The 11,993-nt window shown below is 52.3% G+C and overlaps 5 protein-coding genes across 8 annotated transcripts; 3 read left to right on the top strand and 2 right to left on the bottom strand.

Annotated features, from left to right (window-relative positions):
* Nucleotides 1–1,279: 1,279 nt before the first annotated feature.
* On the bottom strand, nucleotides 1,280–1,964 carry H310_13796 (hypothetical protein). Its single transcript, XM_008881434.1, has one exon. It carries the CDS (start codon nucleotides 1,930–1,932, stop codon nucleotides 1,297–1,299), a length of 636 nt encoding a protein of 211 aa, XP_008879656.1. The 5' UTR covers nucleotides 1,933–1,964; the 3' UTR covers nucleotides 1,280–1,296.
* Nucleotides 1,965–4,239: 2,275 nt separating this feature from the next.
* H310_13795 lies at nucleotides 4,240–5,063 on the top strand. 2 transcript variants are annotated; one of them, XM_008881433.1, is made up of 2 exons: nucleotides 4,240–4,343; nucleotides 4,411–5,063. In XM_008881433.1, exon 2 carries the CDS (start codon nucleotides 4,458–4,460, stop codon nucleotides 4,992–4,994), a length of 537 nt encoding a protein of 178 aa, XP_008879655.1. In that variant the 5' UTR covers nucleotides 4,240–4,343; nucleotides 4,411–4,457; the 3' UTR covers nucleotides 4,995–5,063. The 2 variants fall into 2 exon arrangements, with proteins under 2 accessions (XP_008879655.1, XP_008879654.1); XM_008881432.1 differs by having other exon boundaries at nucleotides 4,240–5,063.
* Nucleotides 5,064–5,867: 804 nt separating this feature from the next.
* H310_13794 (hypothetical protein) lies at nucleotides 5,868–6,975 on the top strand. 3 transcript variants are annotated; one of them, XM_008881430.1, is made up of 3 exons: nucleotides 5,869–6,080; nucleotides 6,142–6,247; nucleotides 6,294–6,849. In XM_008881430.1, the coding sequence occupies exon 3, from the start codon at nucleotides 6,330–6,332 to the stop codon at nucleotides 6,732–6,734; it is 405 nt and encodes a 134-aa protein (XP_008879652.1). In that variant the 5' UTR covers nucleotides 5,869–6,080; nucleotides 6,142–6,247; nucleotides 6,294–6,329; the 3' UTR covers nucleotides 6,735–6,849. The 3 variants fall into 3 exon arrangements, with proteins under 3 accessions (XP_008879651.1, XP_008879652.1, XP_008879653.1); XM_008881429.1 differs by having other exon boundaries at nucleotides 5,868–6,080; nucleotides 6,142–6,975; XM_008881431.1 differs by having other exon boundaries at nucleotides 5,869–6,247.
* Nucleotides 6,976–7,775: 800 nt separating this feature from the next.
* Nucleotides 7,776–10,740, top strand: H310_13793 (hypothetical protein). The gene is made up of 9 exons (XM_008881428.1): nucleotides 7,776–8,073; nucleotides 8,140–8,283; nucleotides 8,340–8,564; nucleotides 8,612–8,760; nucleotides 8,856–9,173; nucleotides 9,222–9,459; nucleotides 9,517–9,932; nucleotides 9,985–10,243; nucleotides 10,314–10,740. The coding sequence occupies exons 1-9, from the start codon at nucleotides 7,813–7,815 to the stop codon at nucleotides 10,710–10,712; spliced, it is 2,409 nt and encodes an 802-aa protein (XP_008879650.1). The 5' UTR covers nucleotides 7,776–7,812; the 3' UTR covers nucleotides 10,713–10,740.
* Nucleotides 10,244–11,415, bottom strand: H310_13792 (hypothetical protein). Its single transcript, XM_008881427.1, has 2 exons — nucleotides 11,011–11,415; nucleotides 10,244–10,949 (listed from the first exon to the last, which is right to left on the bottom strand). The coding sequence occupies exons 1-2, from the start codon at nucleotides 11,401–11,403 to the stop codon at nucleotides 10,746–10,748; spliced, it is 597 nt and encodes a 198-aa protein (XP_008879649.1). The 5' UTR covers nucleotides 11,404–11,415; the 3' UTR covers nucleotides 10,244–10,745.
* Between the last annotated feature and the right edge of the window lie 578 nt (nucleotides 11,416–11,993).

Raw genomic sequence — 11,993 nt, 5'->3', positions numbered from 1 at the left:
GCCAGTCCTTGCGCGACGTGTGGACCAACTCTCCAGCGCCTGCGGACGGTGCTTGACCAAAATGTGCGGTCCTTACCTGGCGAAAGGGTACGGCGCTCCCAAACCGGGGCCATCAATCCCTTCGCGAAAGCCCAACCATAATGCATGTTGGGGTCACTAAATGCAGCCGTCTTGTCGAGGTTGAGCGCGCACAGGTCGTGGTTGTGTTTGCGAAGGACGCCAAGATTGGGGGACAGCGGCGACAGAAGGCACAAGTAAGCATGGTCGCACGATCTGCTTCCCCGAGCGTGCCGAACGACACCCCCATTGACGAGGAAACGTTCCAGTGCGGCGCACTGCAAGACCACCCATCCAACTGCTGACGAGTGGGTAGTTGTCGCGGCCAAGATGTGTCCCGACTGCCATGCCCCGACAGAAAAGAATGGCAGGTGCGACCACATATCTGTAGCCAGCATGGGTGCTCTGAGTGCGCGGCGGATTTCAACAATGCACAACACGAGCACGACCACCTTGAAAACAGCCCACCACTTTGGCTTGGACGATGCCATGTAGAGATATTACCATGTAGTTTTATATCGTCCACATGACCACATGGAACGGCTACAAATGTTCCGCTACATGGGGACAAGTGGCTTGAGATCCCAACATGGACCGTTCCCGTGGAAGGGGGAATCGCTCGTTTTACTCGCCGACATGCATCCAGCATCCCAACGACACACAAGACCACCTCTTGCCATGGAGGATGGCCATACGTCGCCTCAGAAGCTCTAGCTCCCCACATCCCCAAGAACATCTTGGATATCTTCCCTGAGGTTTGATCGCCTCATGTACGTGGGACATGTCTGCCAACACACGCGTCCCCAAACGTTGGTGCTTCATTTGTTGGCGTCGTGGACAGCATCGCGAAGGATACGATGGACACCACAATCGGAGAAGGTCGTCATTCGGTTCGGTCATCCCTACTTTGTGTGGTGACATGGTGGAGTTGGAAGCGCCATTTCCGACGCTTGCTACCTCAAAACCGTTCTCTGGGGACCAGAGCGGTGGTCGATGGTATGTCGTGGAAGCAAACGAGCAGCGATCCCATGCATGCTCCGACGCACAGCGGACGGCTCGATGCGCGGGAGCGCTGTGGGTGCTTTGGCAAGCCCCGACGTGCTGACGTTGTGAAGCAGGTACCTAAACACGTTTGCGCGATCCTCGACATGGTGCATGAACACACGCTGACGCTGGAGACATGCAACTCCCTCGTCCCTCGATGGAGCGTTCGAATACTCGACAGCGAAATAAATAGGTTCATTGAGATACCGCTAACAGTTGCTCATATGCCATGCTCGACATCATGCAGGCGAGCCAGTCGCAGTCCTCGCGAGAGAATTCCATCGTCATGTTGGTTGCGTCGCAGGGAGCATCGACCATGACGTTGTCGATGTGCAGAATCGAAATTTCCTTGAGAAGCGTGACGAGGTCGTCAGTAGTGTCGCTTTCATCCGAGCTCGGCAGGTTGCTCACGCCCATCGTCGGTTCCGCCACGGCGTCTTCCTTGTACATGTAGTTGTGGCGGCTGCACATACCTGCGCTTCTCGAATACGCGGTGCAGTTGTCGACTTTGCATGTTTGGCCCCCACCGTGGCGGACGCAGCGATGTCGGGCGTGGGCCACTTTCGTGCACCCGTCGACGGTGCACAGAGTCTTGTGGGTCTTGGGGCCATGTTTGCAGCACAACCCTTGGCTGCGTGCGTTGGCTGTGCAGTTGTTGACGATGCACTTGTGTTTACCGCCGTGCTTGACGCACAAGCTTCGGGCGTACGTTTGGTTGTGACACATGTCGACCGCACACTTGACTCGCGTCTTGTGTGCGCTGCATTTGCCGGACGAAACGGCGATGTTGGTGCAGCCGTTGAAAAAGCAGAGAGGAATAGAGTCCACCATAATGCTGCGTGCTCCGGGTGCTCCAGCTGAAGGAGAGAATTCAATAATGTGAGTAAACTCCGTAGTCGAGCTAGTGGATGGCACTCTTCCAACACGGGTCGCTAAAGTTGCTTCCCGGTGCTTTTGAAATGGTATGAAATGATTGGCTGGATTAGGGTGTCACGTTTGACAAGGACCAATCAGATGTTTGGACAAGGCAATCCGAGGGAAGTGGAATGATGGTCTCCCCTTGGAGTGTTGGACCGTCGTACAATCCCCCAACAAAACCACGCTCTTCACGACGACACCTTCCATTCCATATGCGATTGCACGCACAAAATGCCTGATCGAAAATAGAATACAAGGGCGGTGGATGCAACCATAATGGGGGCCACATCGACGATACCATCTGACGTTTGAGAGCTCATATTGAAAACGACATATTGTCTGCCTTGCTCGTCACGACCATCATTCAACAGTACGATGGAATGCAATTTGATTGGATTAAAATGTGAATATTCTCCCAATAGTGTCGATTGGCATGAATTCGATTACATTTCTCCGATCAAGGGAGGAGGACTGACCTTTTTTCTTCCAATAACGTTAGTTAGTTATACCTTTAGAATTAATCATCGATTAAATTGTCCTAGGGAACTCGCTTCGCTTGAGACACTGCATCACTGTGTGGTGGAGCACCGCACACTTGATTGATTTCTTTATGTTCCGGTGTCAGCGTGATGTTCAAGAGGTCAACTGGCACTTGGCGATATACTTTGTGCATATGCATCACAACATCCGGGAATTTGAACCAAAGCGATAATCGAAAAAGGTTCCTTCGTAGTTCCAGCAGTTCACGACTCTCAACGGAGACATCGATTGTCTCGCGTCCTTCGCCCAACCCATCGCCACCGCAATAAGAGGTACTTCATAAAGGTCCATTTGCTGTCCTGTCAAAACGGAGTGGATTTGGTCTAGGGCGTGTTGCAGACGTTGTTGCTTCCATGTACCCTTGAAGTATGCAATTGTTGCAGCATGTTGCGGCTGAAGGTGGGCAGTGGGTTAGTTTGGCATCTTTTTGACGCTGACATTGGGAAAAAGTGTAGGGTTGTCGATTTTGCATGAAAGTGCGTTATCCTCGACCATATAAAACCTTGTTATCCTTCAGCACATTCAGATTCTAGACGTAGGGCTGAAACATGCTCCCGGTTAATTACGCCTTCATGCTGGAGAAACGATTGAATTATACTTGCCGTGGAGAAGTTCCATTGAAGTAGCAGGTGCACATGGCGGTGCCAATAACGAGAGGATCAACAAACTCCTTGCCGTTGTCATTGGCGGTATGTGCAAGCATTTTTCGATTCTTTGACAACTTTGTCCCAAGTACACAGTTGTGTATGATTGAACGTAGAGAAAACAAGCGAAAATGAACGACAGCTCATCCTGTTAGTAGGTGGCCTTGGAATCGTAAGCACTGATGCTTTCCTTCATCGCTCTGCTGCCGGCTCGGACTGCTTCTGACGGCGATGAGGCTGCCTCGCCGTGTCGAACCTTACTCGTGAGGCCGTGCTGCAGTTGGAACTTGTAATGTCAACCCATCGAGAGTGAAAGGCGTCCAGACTGCGGAACCCCGAGTTTGTTACAAAACACGGTTGCTTGCTTTCGAATAAGTTCTCCAATAATACAGACGTCCAGTTTCTCACATCGCATTATTACCCATAAATGCCTTTTTTCCTTTCTTCCGCTTCAAGGTGTTTTACGCTTCGCACATTTTTCTTACGTTGCTGTCTGCTCGATCGATTGGGCGTGTGTGCCCTCCATGGTGCTTCCATACTTCATGCTTGTCAGCCAAAGTCATCATCTTTGACACCGTCAGTGAGGACCTGGTCCCAACATTTTCGCCTGGTTTGTATAATAAAACCCACAAAAACATTTGATATTTTGATATTGGCTGATTCGAATCGTAAAAGAGATCAGCATTTTAATAGTCTAGATATTGCGGTCATCACGATCCTCGACAATCCAAGCATTTCAACAGCAAAACCGTGCAATAGCCACAGTTCTTCAGGCTTCGCATGGCCGAACTCCGTCGGGGGGGGGGCGAGCATCGTCTGTTCGAACAGCGTCGTCGTTGGTTCGTGTTTTCCCGGTTACACGGTCCGATGTAGACAACGTACAAAGCGTACAATTGTGTACGTATATCAGTACTCCATGTATTCGACGTTAAGTCGAATGTACCCTTCCGTATGACACCTCCAGACGTACGGCAGCGTGAAACAATTGTTTTGATTGGCCCGGCTCTTTCGTGCTGGCAACACTCCGATTGCCACACAAAGAATCAATTGTTCGTCGCGAGAATGGCACGGCGGTCGACGCACGGAATGCAAAAGCTCGCCATCAACTCCATGGTCGTGACGGCGCTAAGGTCGTCGCAGGTACTGCTGACTACCATGACAGTGATCTTCATGCTTCTCGCGTATACTGATGTGCCTATCAAAGAAGACGGGAAAGCGTGGCGGATTGCCCAGCTTCCTCACTTCTTCACGGTTATGGTGTCGTCCGTGGGCTTTGTGTACTCCTTGCTGTACTGTGTGCTCGTCCTTGCAATGGACTACTGGAGCCACGACGTCCTCTTTGAGCGCATTGCTGACGCGATTTTGACGGTGGCGTTGGCAATATGCGGCGTCACAGTGGGGAGCAATGGCGGTTGCAAGCTACCTTCGACGCTTCAAAGTTGTACCAACCTCCGCGGCACGATCGGGTGCCTGTATGTGTGCGCCATCTTGTTCCTCGTGTCGTTCGTGTACAGCATGTTGACGATGGAAGTGTACAACCCGGACGCTGACGAGAACTTGGTGCCGCGCGGTAACTATGGCCCGAGCCTGACGTCACCCAACCCTGCTCCTCCCGTCGGCAACTTCGACAACACACTCGAGCTGAAACCGCGAGGCAACTTTGGTGCGCCGTCCCCTGTCCATTTGCCTTACAGCGACAACACAGACGAGCTCAAACCTCGCGGCAACTTTGGGTCGGTACAGAACGACAGGCACCCCCCTGGGCACGTAGAAAGCGGCGGTCTCATTTAGACTATCCCTCAAATGTTAATCAGTTACCCCCAACACTACTGCGCGCACTGTAGTGATCATGGAAGGTGATGGAGCCTAGTCGTTCGTGGGAAGACATGGGCGTAGATGGAGCTTGTCGTACACCGAATGCACACCTTTGTCCATCTCGCTGCCACTATTTTTTGGACTTCCCCTACTGGTTTCATTCCCTCGCAAGGCGCATCATGTCTGTCCACTTCGGCCCATCCAATTGCTTGCATAGCATGCTTATTCATCACAGCAGAACTGGCTAATGAAACACAAGTATGTTTTACTCGTTCATTGCGTCGCAACGCAAGTGTCACAAATCACAGCAGTTGTCGAATGATCGATGGGTAAGTACGAGAGCTTGCTGCGGTAGAGACGCTGCATTGTTCCAACGTTTGATGGCGGTATATGCGGTGCAGCGTTCGTGACGCTGCCACACGAACGCTGGCGAGGGGCTCCGGGGCCTCTAAGTTCGTGGGACACCCCCACCTTACGCATTCCCATGGCCACACCGCGCGGTCGTCGTTCCTGCCATGAGTTGCCGTCGGTACCGCACCCTACTCCCAAAGTCCTCGACCTATCCACCCATCAACATCGCCGTTCGTTCCATGAGTAATCCCATTCGATTCCCTACCCCTGGCGCCTGTATCAGTCACTTGACGTGATGTGGACGTTGTCCGTTTGTATTCTAAGGACGCAACTGCGTTCCAGTGACCCATTGTTAACAACCCGACCGCGCTGATTGTAACAAGGCGCATCTGGATTGGCTGATCCATATCTGATCGAACCAATCAAACGTGGCGAATGATTTTCCGGATGGATGCACTCTCGCCCCGTCTTTGGAAACGCGGCATTTTCGTTATTGCACCACCACAGAGATGAAGCCTGGGTTCCTCAAGAAGAAGAACCGAGCGTTCATGGCCATGATGCGCATGCTCCAAGCGCTCATTGGTACAGCGACCATCGTGTCCATGCTCCAGGCCTACGACACGTTCAAACTGGAAGACGGAGATATGTATCGATATGCACAAACGTACCACTTTTGCGTCGTCGTCGTCGGGTACACCGCGCTGCAGTATGGTGCGTTTGGTTCCATTGTCCTCGTGATATTGTGCTTGATGTTCATGCATTCCACGTGCAGGCGCGTGGTATGTTTTATTTGTGAGCTGCAGGCGACGAAGTGTCTTTGACGACATCCTCGAACGATTTCTCGACATTATCTTGGTCGTCACATCGTTCGCGTGTGGGTACGTCACGAATCTCAAGACCGGGTGCCCTGAACTCGTGGCCAAGGAAACACTCGGCCGCTGCACGAACCTTCACATCACCATGATCCTGTGCTTTGCGAACGCTGTGCTGTTTTCACTTCTCCTCGTGTACAACATGCTCGTATCGACTCCGTCCAATTCATCACATCCTGACTGCACCATGAACCTTGTTCCTCGAGGCAACTATGGGGGGGGCAATGCCACGCCTGTTGCGGACATTCCTCCCCCCCTTGCTGGAGACGCCGATCGTTTCCACGGAAACCCGAGCGTTCCCATGCTGAGTCCACTTTGGGATGTCCTCAGCACATCCCACACCATCGAGAAGGCTCACACCATCGACGAAGACAAAACGGCCAATCTACTCCCGAGGGGTCAATTCGGCCACCAATTGAATATGGAGGACGTCGACAAGACGGACAAGTTGCTCCCCCGTGGCAACTTTGGGTCGATTGCGCCGAAGGTGTAGACGACGTCGTCTCGTAAGTTATGATGATTGCTGGTGGTTGATGTGAAGCATCTTCAGGGGCGCCCCACGCTCCAAAACAATCTCCATGGATGCTGTGCAATGTAGAAGTTCACGCAAGCTTTTTTGTCGCATTCGGAACTCAGACGCTTCCTTCCCTTTGTGATCATGAGACGATGGTCCTTGACCGATGGGTTGGGCTCGAATGTTGTCATGATCGCGTCGCGAAAGCTTCGAATGGTTTTCTCCAGTGATCTCACACTGCTACCGCCTTTTGGGCAAAAACCGCAACAAGGCTGACAAGGCCAAGGGCGAGCTTGGTTAAACAAGTGTGAGTGCGTGCCATACACAGAGTCGGACCTGAACGCAAAGCCAAGGAATGCTCGAGGAAGGCAAGTTGAGTGAGAGCACTGACTGCCTCGAGGTCGTGAGAGATTTCTTTCGATGACATGTGTCCTATCATTCGTTCACGCTGGGAAAAACTCTTCTCGCAATAAAATCACTGGAAGTCGTCAAGGGCGTCGGTAAAGGTCACGAGGATATTGTCAAGATGCTAGTCGAGAAAGGCGTCTACGTTGATGCACCCGAAGAAGTATGTGCGGCAAGACAGGATGTCAACATGAGTTGACTACATCCTGTTGTTTACTCACACATACGTCTTCGGGTACATCAACGAAGGCGTCTTCCTCCACCAGCATCTTGACAATGTCCACAAGACTATTCTCCGCTGCCTTGTGGGGTGGCGTCCATCCTGTTGAGTTCGGCATGAGTGGTTTGTCACTGCTTCGCATACGTAACGCTGCCGTGCGAGGCTCTGTTGGCACGAGAACTCAGTTGACGGTCCCTCTCGAGATGGAGCATGGAGATGTGTGCCGAGGAGACGGCACTTCCGAGGTACATCGGTCGAGGACAGGGCAATGGCAAGTGGCGACTCTAAACCTCAACCACCAGTTCATATCAATTCATGGGAATCAATAAAGTTACAAAGAATTCAGTTTTTGGAATATATGGATTGATAAAGTATATAGATATAAAAGGAAATTGTTTGACTTGTGTCGATGCACTTCATGTGATTGCCACGATGCTCCGAATGGCGGTGTACCTGCGGCGACCTCCGCCCTTTCGCCATGGCACGGCCAAGTTCTCCTCCTCACAAAAGACCCCATCACAGCGTATACTCAATGACGTTCGAACTGAGTGGAGACAGATGCACAAGTCCCTGCCTTTAGTGGATGTAAACACCCTCCTTCGTGTGTGGGAACGTGTGTGCACCGACGACACCGACCTCCTTCCGCACGTGTGGCGTTCGATTCAAGACCATTACTCTGAAGGCGTCGCTCAGGTATGCTCTCTTTCTTCGTACCCCTCGTTCTTGCATGGATTCGTGTGGTGGTGAACGTACCAACAGGAAATGCTTGCATCAACCTGCGCGGCGCTGTGGTCCAAGCGAAAGTTTGATGAAATCATTGCCATCACGCCATTCGACAGTGCATCCAAGTTGAGTGTGGACGTAGTGGACTACGCAGTGCGTGCTTATTGTGCCACGAACAACGTACGTCCTCCGTTCCATTCACACTCCTCATGGTATCATTGCTCACACTTCCACAGATAGACAAAGCTGAAGCGTTTCTCTCGGCGACGCCGCACGCGTCAAACTTAACGCTGCAGTCCCGACTCGTGCTTGCGTACGCGTCGGCGCACAACATCGCAAGAGTCAAATCAATCCTTGTACAACGCATCATCCAGCAACCCACCCACATGTGGACGGCCCAATGCTGTCGAAACGTTATGAGTTCGTTGTGCCAACTCCGCGACGTCTCCAGCATGTTCGAGGTGCTTGGATTACCATCTCGCGTTTGTGTGTTCGTCACCTCCTGTAGTTTCTACGTCGCATGACGGATCGAGGCATCGCGCCCGACTCGTTCGTCATCGCATCTCTTCTCGAAGCATGCGCCGCCACCGACAACGCGGCCGAGACCGCGCGAGTCCTGGCCATCCTCCCCACACTCGATCTCACACCCCATCCGGTGTACGTAATTCAAGTACCTCGTCCAATCAAGTCACTCCATTTGAAAATTCCTGTTTCTGATTGGTCGATTTCATGTGCCTGAAAGATGCACTCAGGTTGAGCCACGCCATCCTCCATGCTCACGTGCTCCTCGGAGACTTCCAAGCCCTTCTTCCTGTTATCGCCGATATGAAGGACCTGCCACCGCATCCTTTGACGCCGTACATTCTTCGCCAAGTCTGCGCATCCGCTGTTCAAGCTCAACACTACGACGTTGCTGCAGCGAGCTTATCTTCCCCCGACCAATTCCCAGAAGTCGTGCGACTCATCTCCCCTTCTGACGTACCACATCTCCTTGCCGCTGTATCCAGATGGAAAGACCTTACCCCCGCGCAATGGACGGCGCTTCTCCATGGCGCTACTGAAGCTGGCCAGTACGGAGAATTGATTGCATGGCACTGGATTACGTGAATGTGTTGTAGGTTTCGCTTGGTCCTCGAGCTCTTTCTCCTCTGCCCAGAGGCTCCAGACCCGTCGATGCTTTCAGTCGTGGAAAATGCATGCTCGCATGTCCTATTCACCGCGCGTTCAGAGACATCGACGTTGCAGGAGGCTATTGCTTCCAAATGCTGCGCGTTCCTGTCGGCAAAGAGCAGCCCCCTACTTAGCACCACAACCGCTCTTATCACAATATGTCTTCGGCTGGACCGCCCACAATTCGTAGGTTTCATGCACATTGGAGAGGCTTCATTTGAGATGCCAACAGTTCGCATGTAGGTCATCCAGGCCATGACAGAAATGAGCCCGTCTGCTTCCAAGCCATTCGTTCTCGTTGGACTCAAAGTTGCCCGCAAACTTCGCCACAAACGAACGCTTCGAACGTTGTACTTGGCAGCTCCGAAATCAGTTCGCCATGATGCAGAAGTTCGTCGGATGTTCGTTACGTTGCAAAAGGAATTGCGCATGCACGTCCTTCTCCCCACACAAGATGACGTTCTCGCGCTCGTACAAGCCAAGCAGTACGCAAAGGCCAAAGCGTCGCTGTCAAGGCAACCCATTGTCACGAACGAAGCCACGTGGCGCACGTTTCTCAGCCACTTGCTCCCTTCTCTAGGAAAGGAGCGAGCAATTTCTCTTCAATTTGCTGTGGACGACTGGTCGTTTGCCATGGACGCGTGTCTCGTTCAGCAACGGTGCTTTTAACGTGACATTTTCGCGGATGCACTAAAGCAAAGATGACGATAGGTATGTCCAAGCCATCGACTTGTTTGTTGCGCGGGTGCACGCGACCCCAACCCGTCGCTCGGCGTTTGTACCAAGCCCCACCGCATTGCTCCAACTCGAACATGCTATCTCCAGGGTTGCTCGGCAATGCCGCGCCGATATCCGTGCGAAATTGGTTCCACTCCTGACAGAGCAGTACCTTTCCTGCCCGGACGTGTTTTCATTGCGAGTTCGCATTGGTCTCATGCGCGTCGGGCTGCTCTTGAGTGCCCCAGACTTGGTACGATATGTGCATTTTTACGAGGATGAGTTGCTCACCCATCTACAATTCGATCGTCGAATTGCTCTAGGTTCTGCTTGTCCTGCCAGAAAAACCCAAGCAATGGGATCGAACGATTCTCCGCATGGTCTTGCAGGCAGCAGCTCAGACCAACCAGCTCATCGAAATGTATCACCGGGCGCCGCCGTCGCTTCAAGACGTCCCTGAAATGCGCCAAGAACTCTTGCATCATGTCCTGCTTCAGCATCCTGACGGCGTGGACTGGGATCAAGTAACCTCCATGTTTGGTGTCCATCGTGACATCATGGTGGCCCCTTCTGCTGTGACGCTGCAAAAGCTGGCAGATGCAGACGCGTTTGGCGATGTGCTTCGTGCGCGAACAACCCTGTCTGCGGATGTCGACGGTGCATTGAAGGTCCATCCAAGATGGAACAACTTTCTCAATACGTTAGCACCACAGATGACATGAGAGTACATACAGTTGGACATTTCTGTTGATTCATTAGCAGCATCCACCCTTTGCCTTGCCCGATCCGTACGGGTCGACGATTTCGGGCAGCGCATGGTTGTCTCCAGCAGGACTGGGGAGTTGCTGGCTGATGGTCTTGAACAAGTCGAGCACATTCGTGTCTTCCTTCGCACTGGTTTCGATAAAGACCGCGCCGATTTCATCCGCGTACGCCTTTGCGGTCGCAGAACTCACTTCCTACGAGTGAAATGCACATTCGTCAATCGTGAAACACGCATTGACGTGGTGGAGATTGTACTCGCTGGTCTTCCAAGTCGGATTTATTGCCTGCAATCGCAATCACAATGTTGTCTGGGCCGAGCTGCTTGAGCTCCTTGACCCAGTTCTTGAGCGTCACCAAAGATTGCTTTCGGGTAATATCGTACACCACGATGGCAGCGGCAGCACCGCGGTAGTACATTGGCGCAAGCGAATGGTACTTTTCTTGTCCAGCCGTGTCCCAAATTTGATACTTGATTGCTTGGTCGCCGACCAAGAGCATCTTGCTCATGAAGGACGCGCCGATGGTGCTCTCCGAGTACGGTCGGAAGTTGTTGGTTACGAAGCGGAGAACGAGCGACGACTTGCCAACGCCCGTGTCCCCAAGGAGCACCACCTTGACCTCCCGAGCTTTCGTTCCTTCCGCCGACATATTCGTTCTTCGTCAAATTGAGAATTCAGTCACTCCAACCGTACATTCAATGTACGGTTGTTCCATGCCAGTACGTCGCTCATCTTCCAATCATGTACGGAATGTACGATTAGTGGACGTACGACGGCAGAGCTCTCGTCCAATCAAATCCAAGGAATGAAAAACAAGATATTACACAAAAATATCATCAAATTGCATCGCGTTGGAAAAATCCTCTTCACTAGATGCGTCGACGCTACCGATGGTCGGTTCCGCGGGAGGACTGGGCGCGTTCGTTTGGATGAAGGGGGGTGTCTGTACAAATGTGGCTATGCTCACTTGAACCAGGATCCGAAATCGCCCTCATCATGGCCCCCTCGTCTCACTCTCGCCACGGGCCAACACGGAAGGATCATCACGAACGACAAGCCACTTGGTTCAGTCGCGATGAGAAAGCCAACTAGTTTGCGTTCGCTAGCGAATGCGACGGTCCAAACCTCCCATCCACGCAGCGCAAAAACGTACACATACAACCAGCAAACAAACCACAACGAAAATGCTCACTCACCTTAAGCTGGGGCTTTGCAAGTCACGAACGAGTTGGCTCGCAT

This window comes from Aphanomyces invadans (assembly GCF_000520115.1).
Source record: "Aphanomyces invadans strain NJM9701 unplaced genomic scaffold supercont1.56, whole genome shotgun sequence".
NCBI lineage: Eukaryota > Oomycota > Saprolegniomycetes > Saprolegniales > Verrucalvaceae > Aphanomyces > Aphanomyces invadans.
This window is presented reverse-complemented; position numbering and strand designations above follow the sequence as displayed.